We start from the raw sequence: 16,564 nt of genomic DNA on the forward strand, positions 1-16,564 counted from the left end.
CCAGCCTCGCTGCCCTCCTCTGCCCTCGCTCCAGCCCCTCGAGATCTCTCTCATTTTGCTGTCTGTTACAGGGGTCATTCCCTTTGGCTTCCTGTGATTTTAAGTCCTATCCCCGTGGAATTTACATCACTTTACAATTTACAACACTTCCCCACAGTACATGGGTTTATTCCCATGGAGACCAACACAAACACGATCAATGCAATTCCTGCAGAGATCATGCATGAAGAACCACCAGTACTTGTCTGTGCTGTGACACTAATGATCAGCCAGCACCCTAACGTTTTCCTGGTGGTGCTCCTGGTCTAATGGGATAAGGCAAATAATGCATAAGGTGTCCTGCTATGAAAAGAACAGAAAAAGTAGTCTTTTTCCTGGACAAAAAGCTGCTTTTTCCAGGCTGAGAGTGTCTGCCCCAAGAAATGAGGGTACCCAGAGGACCAGAACACTTCTCATCTCTGTCACGTGAAGGGCAATCAATGCAAGCTCTAATTGAAAAAAGCTCATAAGGCCTGGGCAGGTTGACTACAACACTTATTTCATGTAACAGGAAGCTGCCTGTTAATTAAACTGCCTTACAATGAACATAATTATTGGCATCTTCTGTCAAACTAACTCGATTTGTGTTTTACACCTAATAGACAGCTCAATGGGTCAGGGAAGACAGCAAAACGTAGCAAGAATAATCTATCACTATTGCTATCAAAGTTTGAACTAATTACTTTGTGACTGTCGAAATACCTCATTTTAATTCTTCGAGAGAAAAAAAAAAAAACAAAAATAAAGCTAGGTAGGAGCATACAGTAAATTCCACAGGGATAGGACTTAAAAAAAAAAAATCACAGGGAACAGAAGGGAATGACCCCTGTAACAGACAGCAAAATGGCACCAGGATGCCAAGCCCTGCTGCTGAAAGTAATCCATTTGCTTGCATATTCCTTTCACAAACCAGGAGTGACATCTCAGTGGACAGTCACTCCGAGAATTCAGGTTTCCGTGATAACTTCAGGGAATCAATCACAAGAGACCACATTTAAGGAATTCTGAGAGCAGAAGGTAGAATGTGATATGAGTACAGAATGATGTTTTTCTACAGTGTGAATTTTCTGGACGTGCATGCACCTTCTTTTATATAATTTCATCTCCTTTTCTTCTTCTCCAATGCACTGTCTCTGAGCTCCAAATTCACAAATAAATACTGCCCTCTTCTGGCTGTTCAAAACTCTTTGAAATCCAAGCCTTCCAAATAAAATCTAATCATTTGGCTTTATTGTTAAATAGTGCTTATGGGGATATTTATGCTTATAAAGCACACATCTAAACAATCTGACATTACAAACAGCACAGCCAAACAAGTCAGCCAGCCTGCCGTTAAAGCAAGGGTGTGAAATGCCAGTGCACGTAACTGTCCTAACAGCCCTCATTTTTGATGAGCCACAGATTAAAACACACTCAAAATATCAGGATAGCTTTATGGCTGAGATGGTAGAACAATATGTCTTCTGTTAAAGAAATGTTTTAAGGCCCAGGGTAGTGTATATAAACTGTTGACCGAATAACTGCTGCTGTATTTGGCTAGAAATCACTGCACCAGCTCATTTGCTTGGTAATGTGTAGCGAGCTAAACGAGCCTCTCCTGATTACACATTCTTCTGCAGCATGCTTAGTAGCATTCAGTATAATAACCCCAGCATGTAAATTAGTCTTCTTGAAGACAGCTCGTCCTGACTCTCTAAGAAAATTTTTTATTATTATTATTATTATTAGTTCTGCAAGAACTTACCAATATCATACGCCATAAAATCCGAAGAAAAGCACTTGGCGCCGTGGCTCATGGAGGTGTCGTTGTGTGTGTTTCCTCCAAACACCAGCATGGTTCCACTCATTATCACAGCCGTGTGCAAATAGCGAAAGAATCTGCTGTCTTTAAGAATAGTCCTTCAGAAAAAAAAACAAACAAAACAACACATTGAAACCGGTTAGTACCCGGCAAAGACAAAATAAGCCATAAATCCAAGTTGACGGAGGTTTCGGGACGTAGGGAGGAGTGGGGGTGAGGGATAGTATTTAACTACTTTTCCTAATGACGTACTTAACAACTTTCTTTCCATACTGTTCAATTCCTCCTGCAATTTCATTGTCTCATCTTCCCATCTGCTTGCCAATTTATAGGAGAAATATAACTAGGAAAGCCTCTTTCCAAAGCTATGGATCTTAAAATCATCAATTCTTTCCCCAGGGATTATCAGGTTTTCACACTAACTGGGCTTTTGAGCACAGTCAGCTAAACCTGCTGATATGGGAGGACTCCAGTATTTTACAGTAACTCCGCTTTTATAGTAACCTAAAGAATTCTTTCAAACTGGGCATCAAGTGTTGCTTAAAACTAACAAACTGATTTTAAGGAAATCTATGCAGCTGCCAATAATGGAGCCCTGCAGCTTAATACCTGCAAAACTCAACGCCTCATCCAGGACTGAGGCATGGGAAGCATTAATCAGACTCGCCACTGACCTCACCTTTAATCAGGAAGATTAATGGCACTGAACACAAAGGGTCACCCTTTGTCGAATTTCCCTGTTATTTTGAGAGGGAGGGACTGCAGGAAAATCCCGACAGGGCTGTGTCTGTGTCGCGGGCAGCGGTGTCATGGTTTGCAGGCTCCTCACACCAGGTCTGCACAAAGCAGCACCCCCCAACGCAGCCTGCACCGAAGTCCTGACTTTCATAAGGAATTAATTCAGCAAATTAGGGACCTGTTCCTAATGCACGAGCTGCGGTATGGCAGCACACGGGGGGCTTTCTGAGCGTTTTTCAGTCCCTGCCAGGGCTGTGAAGCTGCCAGAACACTGGAGGGAAGATGGGGAGAAACACACTTGCCAAAATCAAGATCAGGGGACTGCTTTTTTTCCCTTCCATCAAATCACAAGAGAGACAGAGGGCCTAAATTACTGAACAATTATTAAAAAAAAAAAAAAAAAGAGAGTCAATGGCACAAAAAAAAAATTATAGATAAAGATGAGCAGACACTCCTACGCACCTCGCTGCAAGGCGACTGCTCGCCTGCTCAGACAGTCCTCTCGAGACTGACAAAATAAACGTGATGAAAGGAAGTTGGTGCTCCAGCAGTTTGGAAGAATATTGTCACATTTGTGAAATTTTCTGCCTATTCAGCCAGATTTGCCCGCTCCACGGCTGAAGTGGAGGATCAAATGAATGCAGAGAAGCAGCGTGGTTATTACTGCATGTAGCACGGAGCAGGAAGGAAGGGTTTTGGAAATTAGTCACCGGTTACTTTACTCATCATTATGGACTCACAAACAGTTTTTGCCAAAATCCAAGCTATTTTAAACTCCCCAAAAGAGAAATACGGTGACTCAAATTCACATGCGTTAAATTCAAAAGATCAGCCTTTTTGTGAGGAGCCTTTAAAAACAACTTTAGAAAAGCCACAAAATTTAGGAAAATCTATTTCACCTCTACAGCTCAAAGTTGTGAAGTTTTTGCTCTACCTTTTTAATAAAAGTCACCTTTGGGCAGAAACAAATGACAGAAGATTTCAGCTTAAGAAATGAATGTTTCAAGCAGTTACAGAGCCAGGAGAAAATGGGGTTATAATAGAAATTCTTTTGTGGTCTTAACTGCAGAATGAATTATCACTCACTTGACTGCAGTAACTGCACTCATATGCACAGTCTGTACCGCTGGCAAGAAAATCCCATCAAATATTTTTCTTTTCAGCTTTAATACAACAATAGATTAAAATGGATTTTTTGGCTTGTTCACGGCCTTGATTATATGTGATTATATAATTCTCTATTCATAAAGGGACATAAAATAACAGCTACAAGAGCACACTATCCATCCCAAATGCAGGTAACTACATACTACTGTACCCTTAGCAAATACCCCATCCACTTGTCCACCACAAACAATAGTGATGGCAGGGGGGGTTGTTACAGAGGAAGAACTACTTACCACATACGGGAATCAACTTCGTATTTGTACAAATCATCTGCTAGCCTGTATTTGTTGGCACTGAATGCTTTGTAACCTCCATGGATATAAATCGATCTTGTATTTGGGTCATAAACACTACTGTGACCATACCCTCCTTGCACCAGAGCTCCACTCGTCTGTAGAATGTTCCATGTATTTGTGGCTGAGAAATAAAAAAAATGCAAGTGACAGAACGTGGTTAATTTATCTCCAAATATCAACAAATCTGGTGCTGAAACAAATTGGGTTTCCCTTGACTCAGATCTAGACACTGTCTCTATCACTTCATATCCAAAAATATTCTCCTTCAAGGAGTTTGTTGTCAAGAAGTATTGTCAAGTATTTTTAATTAGACCAGAAATATCTCTTCTCCAGTCACTTATTACATTTTGCAGACAAGCTAAGTAAATGAGAGATAAAAAGTACAGAAATAATATACTGCATTTCAGTGACATGAAAATGCCAGCACCGTGGCTTGATTTGGAATGGTACCCAAGAGCACTTTTATTTTATATATATAAAGCCAGACAGCACTGAAGCCAAGTTAAGTACGACTGTGAAGAACACTGCAGTTAAAAACTAATATGTGATTAATGGTCCTATATCTCACTCACTAAAATAACATTGGTTTGAAGCACTCTAGACATAATATAATGGCAACTGAAACAAGAATGCTGAATGACACACTGATTCTCCGTAGGAAGTGCAGAATGAAACCCTACAGAGGCTTCCTAACTCCAGGGTGGATCAGGGACTCAAAAGGCAAAGGAATTTAAGTGTTCAGGATCACACGTGGGAAAAACAGAACATCAGCAAAACAAATCACTGCCCCACACATCCTGGTTTTTTCTAGCTGAGAAAGAAAACTTGCGCATGTGGACCCCAGAGTAAGCTCCAGTAGATCCTCTGGATCAAGGTGACTGAAGGATAAGGATAACAGGTCACAAGTGCAGGCAGGGCCATTAGTTCTGACAATAATCAGCACATGCACATTGTGAACTTTCTGCGCTTAACTCCACCTGGTCAGCGGAGCAAGGGACATGGCCCCAGGGGGCCGTTTCAGAGCAGCTAAGTTAGGGAGAAGTTCAGTTCGTCTGGAGAGCCGGTGATACTGGAAATCTCTAGATCCTAATATCAGAATTTGGACTACTCCCAGAGATATGAGGATCAGATCATATCAGAGAGATGGGAGTCCAGAAATTCCCTGCCTGTTCCCCTAAGCACTCGCTACTGGGGACAAGGGTATCAGGTTAAGCAGGTATTTGGTCTGAATTGTTACAGTCATTCCTGTATTTGCAGGATTAAAAAATAAATAAATAAATAAATAAATAAATAAATGAAAGCGTTTGCTTTGTCAGAGGGAGAGAGGAAAATTAATCTGAATTGTCCCACCGTTATCCTGCTTCGTCTCTTAATTACAGCATTTTTGCTTTTGGAGTCTAAAAAGCTGTATAAAGGTGGAGACATGTGGCTGCCTGCTCATTATCTGTTACACAAACGCTGGAAGTTAGATTTAATTTCTCGTAAATACAAAGAGAAGAGAAGATATCTGTCTTGGTTTTGCTATAGGAATATGGATCATTTAAATAATTTTCAAACCAACTGTTAAAAGTGAAGCGAAGGGTAGGTAGCGCCCCACTCACCCAGGTTGTATTCCTGGACGTTGCTGATATACCCATAAAGAGGACAGTGCCCGAAGATGACGAGCATGACGGCGCTGCCGTCCAGCAGGGTGACGATGTGTGCAGAGTGCCCGACAACAGCGTACTGCTCCTTGGCTTTGGGTGCTGCTTGAGCCCAGGTCTGGGTGGGAATGTGGAACACCCACAGCTGGCTGGTGACATTCCCCGTCGCATCTATTTTTCCACCGTACATGTATATATCGTCCTGAAAGAAGTTAAAGTGAGGCCAATGAGATTGGCATTTAGGAAACGGCCAATACGTAAGTAATGAAGTTGTTATATTTTGTCTTCTCTCAGGCTAAGTTTTTCTCCTCTCTCAAAGAGAAAGAGATCTCCTTCAGCAGTCACGTTTGATGTGAAAGCACCCACAACTGCCAGGGTTTGTACCCAAGTCCGTAATGTCTTCAACACACACCAAATCCTCTCGGTTGGAAAAGCCCTTGCAGCTCCTCCAGCCCAACCATGACCCTCCCCCTGACCGTTCCCAACTGCCCCAGATCCCTCAGCGCTGGCTCAGCCCGACTCTTCAACCCCTCCAGGGATCCCGGGGACTCCCCCCTGCCCTGGGCAGCCCATTCCAACGCCCAACAGCCCCTTCTGCACAGAAATCCTTCCTCAGAGCCAGCCTGACCCTGCCCTGGGCAGCTTGAGGCCAATTCACCCTACATCAAGGTATGGAGGAGAAGGGGTGCATGGGACAGGATTGATCTTCAGATGGCAGACATCAAAAGTGAGGTGGCTGTATGCTAGCTGAATGTCTAAATACATATAAAAATTATAGTGAAGCCTGGAGAATAATTCAACAGATGAAAAGCAGCGAAGATTGTGCCTACTTTTGGGTGAGCTGACCTGCTCTACAGATTTCACTGTCTGTACTGACAAGGTCTATTTTCACTATAACCAGAGCTCAGAGGCCCCCCAAAGGCACCCAAAGTTAGGCACCTGAAGTCAGGGGATTTAATAAGCAAGCTGAATCCCTCCCATAGCTTGCAAATGCTAACAGCTGAAGATAGCTGGGAAGAAAGGCAGCTATGATGGAAATTCCTCTGTGTTTGTACACTAAAAGCTTTGCTTTCCTAGTTAATGCACTGACAAAAAATGAGCACCTTCTGGATAGCCAGGATAGTTTGACAGGATTTTATTAATCATCCTGTAAGAGCTAAGTTCCAAAATTCTATCCAGTTTCCTTTGTGGGTTTCTCCAGGCGTCTCAGGGTCAGTCATAAATCCACCAAAGTGTGTAACAGAGCTCTGTTTCCCTCCTGACAAGGCTGTAACCTTGGAAAGGGAAATTCTCTACTATAGCTGGTGCTTCTTGGGAAATTCCTGAGAGCCACTGCCCATTACTGATGGCAAACCCACTTATCGTACCCTACTTTGGAACAGTTACTTGCAGAATGTGCATCAAGCCCTCAAAGGCAGGAATTTCCATCCTTTCAGGTTCTTCAAGTGTTCTGTTTGTGAACAGTGCTGTATGGAGGTTTTCAAGTGATTAGAATTATGCTTTATATAGGCTTGCACTGTGATGAGCTAATTAACATTCCAAAACCAAAGGTCAGTAAAGGATTAGCTCGCTTCCTCTTGGAAGATTTTTGCCATTCTGCTCTCACGTGGTCTGCACCCACAGCAAAGCATGCAGGTGAAAAATGAGGTAAAAAAAATAGTTAAACCCACTTGTCATTTCAGGTGCTGGAACAATAGATTCACAGATTTACTGCAGAAACAGAGCAGACTCCAAAAATCCTTAATTCATCAGCTCTGCTTTGGTGCCCTGGACAACAGAGCTCATAAATATTTTTATGTGGTCTACACAAAAGGCAGCTGGGGAATCAGCTGAACTCCAGCAAACTCTAGCCGTCAGGCGTGTCTTGCAAGCACAGACAGCAAGAAGGAAATAATGGACTCACTGACCTCAGTCAGCCTTAAAATCTCTGAGAAAAGGGCAAAGGAGGAACACACAAGCAAAGGCACTACAGACTTCCCAGGATACCAGTCCAGGGATTCCCTGGAGTACAAATACACAGACTGGGCTAACCACAGAACAAGCTTTTGAATGAGAAAAAGCAAAGACTCTCCCAAAGCAAGACTGATCTGTGGAAAGGAGGGGACAGGGGGGAGAAGGGGAACACAAACAGGAGGTGAATCTGCAGCACTGAACTTGCTCACCTTATGTAATGCCAACGAATGACCATATCTCATCTCTACGGAGTTCACAGTGCTGTCCAGTGGAAGCCACTCTTCGGAAATAAGATCATACCTGTATAATGGAAATTGAATTAATTTCCCAAGCAGATATTAAAAGTTGAGAATATTATTGCTCACCTTTCCTGGGATTTATTAAACAAAAGTCCTAGATACCAAGATTTCAGCATGCACAAAGCATGCACAGACTACTCACTGATTAAAAAAAAAATAAAAATCCAGTCAAGCCTGCTCTGTTATTTAACGTCCATGTATTGATTTGCTTTACCCTGAGTGTTCTTTCCCGTGCAAAACCAAGAGCTAATGCATTGTCTGTTAAGCTGTGACAACTTACACCACACAACCCAGCCGAAAGAGCAGAGAAAACTTTTAAGCTCAGATAAGTTCCAACTACTCGATAATAAAACCTGCCAGTGTTTAAGCGGCATTTTTTAATTATGCCTTTGACATTCAAGAGTATTTTTTCTGTGAACTTGAAACAAGATAAACCCTTTTCCCTGAAAATGGCCTGTGGCTTTTTAGATAAAAGAATGAAGTATACTCGCCAGGCTTACAGCCTTATACAATAAAATAACCTCTGAGAAAGTGTTCAATGAAGCCATAGGTATCTGTTGAAAAATCAGGCGTGACTTTGAAGGAGCAAATTGTGGATGTAATCAGCAACTATTATAGAACTAAGCGTGCATTTTTGGCTCCTCTTTAAATTTCCCCTACAAGAACGTTGAGTGCAGAACACACAGCTCTCACTTCGGTCCACGAAAGCAAGTTACGCAGGTATCCCTGGAAAAATACCCAGCTTTTGCCTAGATCTGCCCAATGACTATCGAGCTTAAGAGGAAGCTTGAAAAGGTTTGTGGGCTGTTGTTTTTGCGGGGGTTTTTTGTGGGGTTTTTTTTTCTTGTTTTGTTTTGTTTTTTAATGGGGGATTTCCACGAGGTACACACTTATTATTTTATATCTTTCTTACTGTTAAATCTCCTCAACTAATTGCATAAATGTCATCATCCTAAATGCCACTCCCTGTTTGGCATCCCATTCACTATGCATAAATATCCACAGTGATCAGTATGTATTAATTAAGGAGCCAAACACTCTGATTTCACACAGATATAAGGAAGGGCTAATAACAAAGAAGCAGAACTATCCTCTTTGAAAATAAGGCTAGATATAACTTAGAAGCTAGCCTAGAAATATATAGCAAATACTTAAAATGCTGTCAGAAGCACAAGAATCAAAAATTCACTGAACATCAGGAATCTTACGCTTTTTCTTTTCCAAAATTAGCACCCCTTAGCAGCATTTTTTCCACATCTCAAACACGAGTCTAAGTTTTTATCACTGCTGTTTTCCCCTGGAGATGGAGCGTAGGCCAAAGCACAGCATGTCGGATAGCATTTTCTAAAAATAATTCTCAAATCAAAGTTCTTCTACTTAGACTTTATTATCTAGGTTTATACTCACGCTAAAACCTTCTGAGAGTCAGAATGATTGAAGACATAGCCTCCAACAATCCACATTTTATTGTCATGGATTATGGTTTTGTGAGATGCTCTAGGAAGTTTTGGAAGAGAGTATTCCTCCCGGGTCCAAAACGACTGGTTTGCAGGAACAGGAATTGAACAGCCAGGACCTAGGGAAAAGAAAGTTTAAAAATTAAGCTGATTTTTCCCAAAGCTTGTATTTCAGCTAGAGGTCAATATCCTGCACCACAGGTGACAAAGATGGTGCACAGCCAGGGAACAGGTGAAAGCTGTTATCCTCGATTCCTTGCCCACACCAGCAATCTGTGATGGACATGGTGTGCCATCTCCCAACCGTAACCACATACTTCAACTTTTAAATTGTTTTCAAAACTAAAAAGCAGTTCCAGACTTGATGAATCGGTGAGGCAGCAAAGCAGACACTCTGCTCTGTTCTCCCTCGCAGTGATTACAGGGGGGCAGAGTGCAGACCCCTTCCCACTCCACACTAAGAAGGTAGCTACCAGGACTTTTTTCTGTGAACTTGAAAGAAGATAGACAGTTTTCCCTGAAAATGGCCTGTGGCTTTTTAAATAAAAGAATGAAAATATACTCACTAGCTGCCACGTGCCCACAGAAACCCCAACACAACCTGAGAAAGCTTCAGGATGTTGGCTCAGCAGCATGCTACAAAAACCCAACGGTCTACAGCTATCTTTTTCTCCCTCTCCTTCTCAACAATACGTTTTTGTGAATTGTTCACTTTTTCCCCCCCCGTATTTCTGCTTCTCTTAAACCAACTCTTCCATGTCAAAGTTCCCTGTGACATGGCCAAAGAGAAGCAGCAAGATCTCAGCAAAGTACGAAAAGCTGCCTCTCCCTTCTGCTCAGTGACAACCACCCACATGCACAGGGTTACTACAGACAACTGAGGGCACAGAACCTGCTGAAGAGGCTCAAGCCTTCAGAAGGGAATAGGCTTATCAGGACAGCCTTTAGGCAGTCATAAAAGAGAATCACTGTATAACAGAGATGTGGTCTTAACTATAAGAGACAGTATCTGCTCATTCTGGCCTAGTTTCTGCCAGTAGTATCTTCAGTTCAGGAAAGCAGACTGGAATTGGGTTTATTACCCTTAAAAAAAAAAAATCTGTTTCTGGGGCAGAGTATTTTCAGATGTAAAAAAGCTTCAGAATAAGGAAAGGAAGAGCAGCTTGCATCTCATTCTGCTATGGTTTGTTTGGGGACTTTTGGCGGCTTTTTTTGGTAAGTTGTTTTGGTAGGGGGTTCCCCCCACCCCCCCCGCCGCCCCTTACACACTAGTCTGCTACAGAAATTAAAGACAGGGAAAAAACAGAGGCAGGCTAAAAAATGAGGAAACGTAAGCTCAACTTTGCTGTCAGTGCACAAGCGGACTCCAGCAAAGCACCAGGAGGCACCGCACCACCTAAGGGATGTGGCCTTCCAGCCCTGAAGTACACGTGGCTGGTTTTATATCCGAGAGGCAGAGGTGCTAACCTCGCTGCTGGGTGTAGCCTCCTTGGGATACACATCTCGGGTTCCTTCCACAGTCCCCAACGCCCTGCCTGGCTTTGCAGCAGAGCTGCCAGTGCTGTAGCTGGTTATATTTCCTATCAGACTCCTCCTTACACGGCAGCGTACCTTTGCAAAGGAAACATGTATGTTTGGTCCAAGCTGTTGCTGACGTGGCAGACCAGCACACCTGGACATGAGAACAAGGCATTTTGTGTGTTGAGAAATGTTAACTACTGCCACCAGGCTCAAATGTGCACAGGGGTTTCGAGTTTTTATCTGGTGCCTGCACACAAACTGCTTTGGGCAGTAGCATCGCTGCTTTTAAAAGCATTCGTTACAAATGAACTCTGATCTTTTGATAGGAAAAGCTGTATCCTAATCAAAGCAGAACATTCTCCAGTACTCCAAATTTAAACTGGAAGAGCCGCACATAGAATAAAACATCTGAAAGCTGCTCTGTATTAATCAGGAGACTTACCTTGCCAGCCTGCTGAGCACAAACATATCTTAGTATCATTAACATTGCAGTGCCCTCTCTCAGGTGCCCCACAATCATCTGTGCAGTAGGGAATATCACAGGCTTCTCCCTTCCAGTACTTGGCACATTCACATTCAAGAGCGTTGCTGCTGTTATTGAGCTTGCACTCTCCTCGGCCGGAGCAATTATTGGGACACATATTGAAACTGGGAACATCAGGGAAAGAAGGGCTGTCAGTAATGAAACAGATTCCCAAGCTGTACTACTTATTAACGAATACAAGAGTGATGTTGAACAAAAGATAATAGAGCTGTTTGTTAACACGCAAACCAACAAGAGCTGCTCACCTACAACCCGATGCGACGAACCTGTGGAGATTTGTTGTCACCTGCAGAGCTGCCTCACTTAACGAGTTAAACTTACAACTCCTCTGAAAAATTATCAATATGATTTGGAGCCATTTGTAATGCAAATGAATTGCCTTAAAACGCCCAACAGCAAACGGAGAATTTAATCAGCGCTTAAGGCTTTTGTGGTGTCTGTGCAATTTATACTTAAACTACTCACAATTACGTGCTATTCTGGGATCTGCTTACCAAGGGAACACACTCGAGATGAATCCCAAGCCAAAGATGTGCCTGTTTTGAATCATTTCTGATTTTATAATATCTGCAGTGTAGCTGAGGCAAAAACAGACAGAGCCTTGGTGAGGATCCAAATTCAGAGACCCTATGCGTTTCCAAATTCCAGTCGATGCTGGTGTATCAACCAGTATAACTCACAGATGGGGTTTACTACCCAATATCCTCACTGGCACGCAACAGGTCGAGTCACTGGCTCCAAGGCCATAATTTCACAAGTGTTTGTCTAGTACCTATGTCCAGTAGTAACTATAAAGACTGTTAAACTGAAAAAAAAAAAGAATATACCCTTTGATCTACTCTCTGAAAAAACGTTAGGATGAAACCTAATGATGAGAACACACAGAAGAAACAAACCACAAAACAGTACTTGAAAAGTGTTTGAAATTATCAATAAAGTGAAGCCTTAAAATAACATTAAAATATCTTAAAGGAACTTAATAAAGGCAGATTATTCTTTACAAGAATGATGCAATACCGACAGCTGGCAGGAGATGGTGTCATGGACTACGGGATCAGTCAGACTTTGAAAACGCTACTGCTTCAGCTGCTGTGTTACAAGTAGCTTTGCAAAGGCTCCTCATTTTCTTCGGGAGCTCTCAAGGGGTGCTGGACACCTCACATTTTTCAAAGAATACACTGTATATTTATGTGCTTAATAAGGCTGAAAGAACCGAGGCTGGTATTCAAAAACTAACCACCTTCTTTTAAGGAATTTTAACCTCTGTAAAAAGTCAGTTTGCAATCAAGGATTTTGCAGCTGTTTTTTTAAAAAAAGTAAAAACTTCTGAATGACACACAAATTAAAATCTTCCAGTGCAATGCAAACATAATTTTTATCTGTAGGAGCAAAAAATTCAAAGCCCATGATCCAAAACAGAAGCAAAAACAATTCCATCTCTGATAGTATGTCCACACTGAGATCATTTAATTCAAAACAAAACCTTTCTAGAAGTCAATGAATTAGGGAGTACCCTAGATTTTTTTTAAAAAAAAAACTTACTAATGAGGACAAAATATCTGTCAGCAAACAGAAAGCACCATCCTATATATAATATTTAAAATATGAACCAAAGAACATGAAAAAAACACTCAAAATGAGCCAGATTAAGCAATTTGGTCCAAGGACTGAATAAGAAAGAGCATCCCAAAGAAAACTTCTAGAGGACACTCAACAGCAGGTACAGTCCAGGGTCCCAAGGGAAATATATGTGCTTATGCAAAAGCATGTCCGTGCAGAAGTATCCCTGCAGAATGCATAAGAGCACACACATGGACAAAAGACATTGATTCTGGTTGGCTGAATATGATCAAATAAACCTAATAACAAAATAAACAATGCTATGTCTTTTTGAGCAAACACTTGCCCACGCTTACAACTGACAACTGAAGTTAATGTTGAACACGTTATAGTTATTAGCTGTTGCAAGGGTATAACAAAGAAAAATCTAAATTCAAGTATCTACTCATAATTACATGCTTCAGTGGCAATTGCTTATTTCAAGACAAAACTGAGAAAAGAGGAAATCTCCTTTTGCTCAGCCTGTGACATCACTTTGGAGTGGTACTACTTACTTATACGTGATGTTAAACCCTGTTAAATTATAGGCAGCATCGCTGAAGAAATGCAGAAGGGCATATCCAGAAGTAGCTACCACTTCTGGTACTGTTTCGTTGCTATCCTTCTCTGGAACAATAAGACCACTGGAAAAGAAAACAAAAAAAACACCACAATTTTAGAAGTGAAATAAAAGGCAGCAAAGTAACAATAGTAAATACATCAGTATTAATAAAATGACAAGGTATTTATTTGCATCTATTTGAAGTATAAGACGTTTTCATAATCATCACTTCCACAGAGCAGTGTTAGCAGGTTGGTTTTCAGCCACAAAACTCCTTAAATACTCAAAAGAAAGTGTCTCGACATTGTGAGCTGCATACTCAACCAAGCCTCAAAACAACCCATTCTCAAAGGTCTAAAAACCTCCAAGACTTTCTCAGAAAGATAAACCCACATTCTTCAGGGACCAGTTTATTAAGCCCTCTTGCCTAGCTTGATTCTCTGCAATACAGTGGCCACGTTACTGCCAAAAAACTGGAGAAAAATTAGAATACTGAGGCTACCCAGAGTAGCATTACTGCTGCCCTCGCTGCACGACCTTGGTCTAGATGAAGGAATGGCTGCAGAAAGGAATGCAAACAAAAAACCCTGAAGTAATCAACCTGGCTTTTCTAAAAGATAAATCTATATTAAAAGTGTTTAACTCGAGTAAACCTGAGGCTGTCTAGAATTCCAGTTACTATTACCAAAAACCTACTTTCCCTCACTTATTATTTTGCCGTGATTTAAACAAGACCCACCCCTAAAAAAACGGTGGCGTGTTTGAAAAGAGAAATTACTGTGTCCTAAAAGCATAAAACCTGCTGTACTAAGCCAAACTAAAGGTCTGCCAAGTCCAGTATCTCCTCCTGACTTTGGGCTACAGCAAACGCTTGGGAAAGACTGTGACAAAGCAAGCACAGAGCACTCTGGCCATGTGTTATCCAGCTTCCAGAAACCCACAGTTCAGGTGCTTTGACGTGGAGAATGTCCCCAAGAGAGCACATTTAAATAAAGCATTCGCCCCTGCCTGTATCCGATTCCTTTCTCAACCATTTATAACCTTTTCACCTGGAAAATCTGCAGCAGGGAGGTCAGCAATAACTCTGCAATGGTCGAGAAAGAACTTACACCCGCTTTCCATCCGCAGCCTGATCACACGTTGCTGCCTCTGGGGCTTTTTTCTTTATGAGAAGTAAGTACAATCACTCTTACTCACCATCCTCCTGCCATCCACTCTTTCAGGAGTTCCATCCGACTCATCACATCCACATTTGTGGTCCTTTCTGGCCTAAAGGGCTCTCACACTCCCTATTCCCACCTCATTCACTGCTTCACACTTCTGGCCACCACTGGCTGTTTCTCTACACCCTGTCAGGTTCTGCTACATCCTCCAGGGGTGGTGGAAAGAAGCAAGGATGGTGGGCAAGACTATTTACAGTGTTTGAGACTGGACACAGTACAGATTTATATAATGAACTGCCAACATACCCGGAGTAAACTGAAAAGGAAACTAAATGTCTCTTTTCAAGAGTAACTACTCCTTCCTTACCTACTGCACAAAATAGTTTATGTCTGGAAGAGAATGTTTATTCTTCTTTTAACAGAAGCCTAACAACAACAAAATGAAGTCAATTCCTCCCTCATACAAAAGATGTAAGAGCAAGCATAAATTTGAAGTCTACTGAATTTATTTTTTTTTAAATCCTTTATCTAAGCAAAGCACATTGTCTACCATGACCCATTCATCGTCAGCAGTTATTTTCTTGCACGGAATCATCTTTCCCCCAGCTTCAGTCATATTTTCAGAGGCTAAGTCAAAGCTTTTTGAAAAGCAGAGACTCCAAAGCCCAGAACAGAGCTTGTCGGGCAGGGAACCGAAGGCAGCTCCGGCAGCAGCTCTCCTGGGAAAGCAGCCGAGCCTGGTTTCGTGCCCTGCGACTTCTGAATATCCGAGGGCACCGTCGACTAAAAAGCAACGATGAAAAGAATTTTTCTCCCCTGAAAAGGACTTACTTTTCCTCTTTTCAGATCTATTCAGAACAGAAAGCAAATGCATTTGAAGAGAGTACCCTAGGACAGGGTAAATGAGTTTCTACACCCGAGGAAAACACTCACAGCTATCCACAGCAACCCATTCACATCGCCTGTAAAGCACTTTTTTGTGACCTGAATTTTTCTGTCCCCGCGATACAATACAATGGTGTGCTCGAAGAATAACACAGACACCCAGTGAGCCTTTCCAAAAGCTTTTAGAAGTTGAGGGTGTTTGCACCAAGAGGAACAGATGAATGCCTTACCTACAGCAGGGCAAAGTCTGCAAACTGTACAACGGCCCTTCCTACACAACAAGTCTTCTTGTGGACAAAAAGATATCCTTGGTTTTACCATAAAAATGCTGTAACCTGATCCCATGTTTTGGCTAAACAGCTCCAGCATATTTGCAGATAGCTAGCTCATTAAATAGTTCCTCGTGAGAAAGCCAATTATTTTTTCCTCTTTCGGATTGCAAGGATATGGGATTAAAAGGCAGAATTCACTGCCTTTTTCTCTGTGTGAAAGAGGTGCCTGCTTCATTCTGAAGTTTGAGACTTTGGATCTGAAGATCACCTCTCCCAAAAGACCATCTCCCTCAACACCAAGTAACAAAAAGTCTCGTAAACTTCTCCTTGCTATTTGGTTCATAGTTTTCCTTTGTAATGCAAACTGTAGGACAGTATGTCTCCACCACAGGAAAACAGACATCTGAATATAATTCAGGGTAAGGCAAACTACAGCTCAGGGACAAGAGAAAATTCCTTTGTTCTGGTTTATTCTTCTTTGGTCGTCTTCTTGCAGCACTTATCACTGATATTACAGGGCAATCTAACTGGAAAGCCCTGGAGAGGAAAGAATAATGGCAGCAAAGAATAAAAGTACAGAGTGAATAGCGGTAGTGAGAGAAGAAAAAAAATCCCCCCCCCCCCC

General features: G+C 41.9%; 1 protein-coding gene across 1 annotated transcript in view; it reads right to left on the bottom strand.

Annotated features, from left to right (window-relative positions):
- The window catches only part of ATRN (attractin), a 154,521-nt gene that overhangs the window by 90,187 nt on the left and 47,770 nt on the right, over positions 1-16,564 (bottom strand). Inside the window, exons 5-11 of the mRNA XM_026846890.1 lie at positions 13,573-13,701; positions 11,357-11,562; positions 9,344-9,512; positions 7,847-7,937; positions 5,643-5,886; positions 3,979-4,162; positions 1,784-1,938 (exon numbers count right to left, since the gene is read on the bottom strand). Coding sequence (XP_026702691.1) covers positions 1,784-1,938; positions 3,979-4,162; positions 5,643-5,886; positions 7,847-7,937; positions 9,344-9,512; positions 11,357-11,562; positions 13,573-13,701 — 1,178 coding nt within the window. The remainder of the gene's footprint in view (positions 1-1,783; positions 1,939-3,978; positions 4,163-5,642; positions 5,887-7,846; positions 7,938-9,343; positions 9,513-11,356; positions 11,563-13,572; positions 13,702-16,564) is intronic.

This window comes from Athene cunicularia, assembly GCF_003259725.1.
Source record: "Athene cunicularia isolate RWA chromosome 4 unlocalized genomic scaffold, athCun1 chr4_part1, whole genome shotgun sequence".
NCBI classification, from domain to species: domain Eukaryota; kingdom Metazoa; phylum Chordata; class Aves; order Strigiformes; family Strigidae; genus Athene; species Athene cunicularia.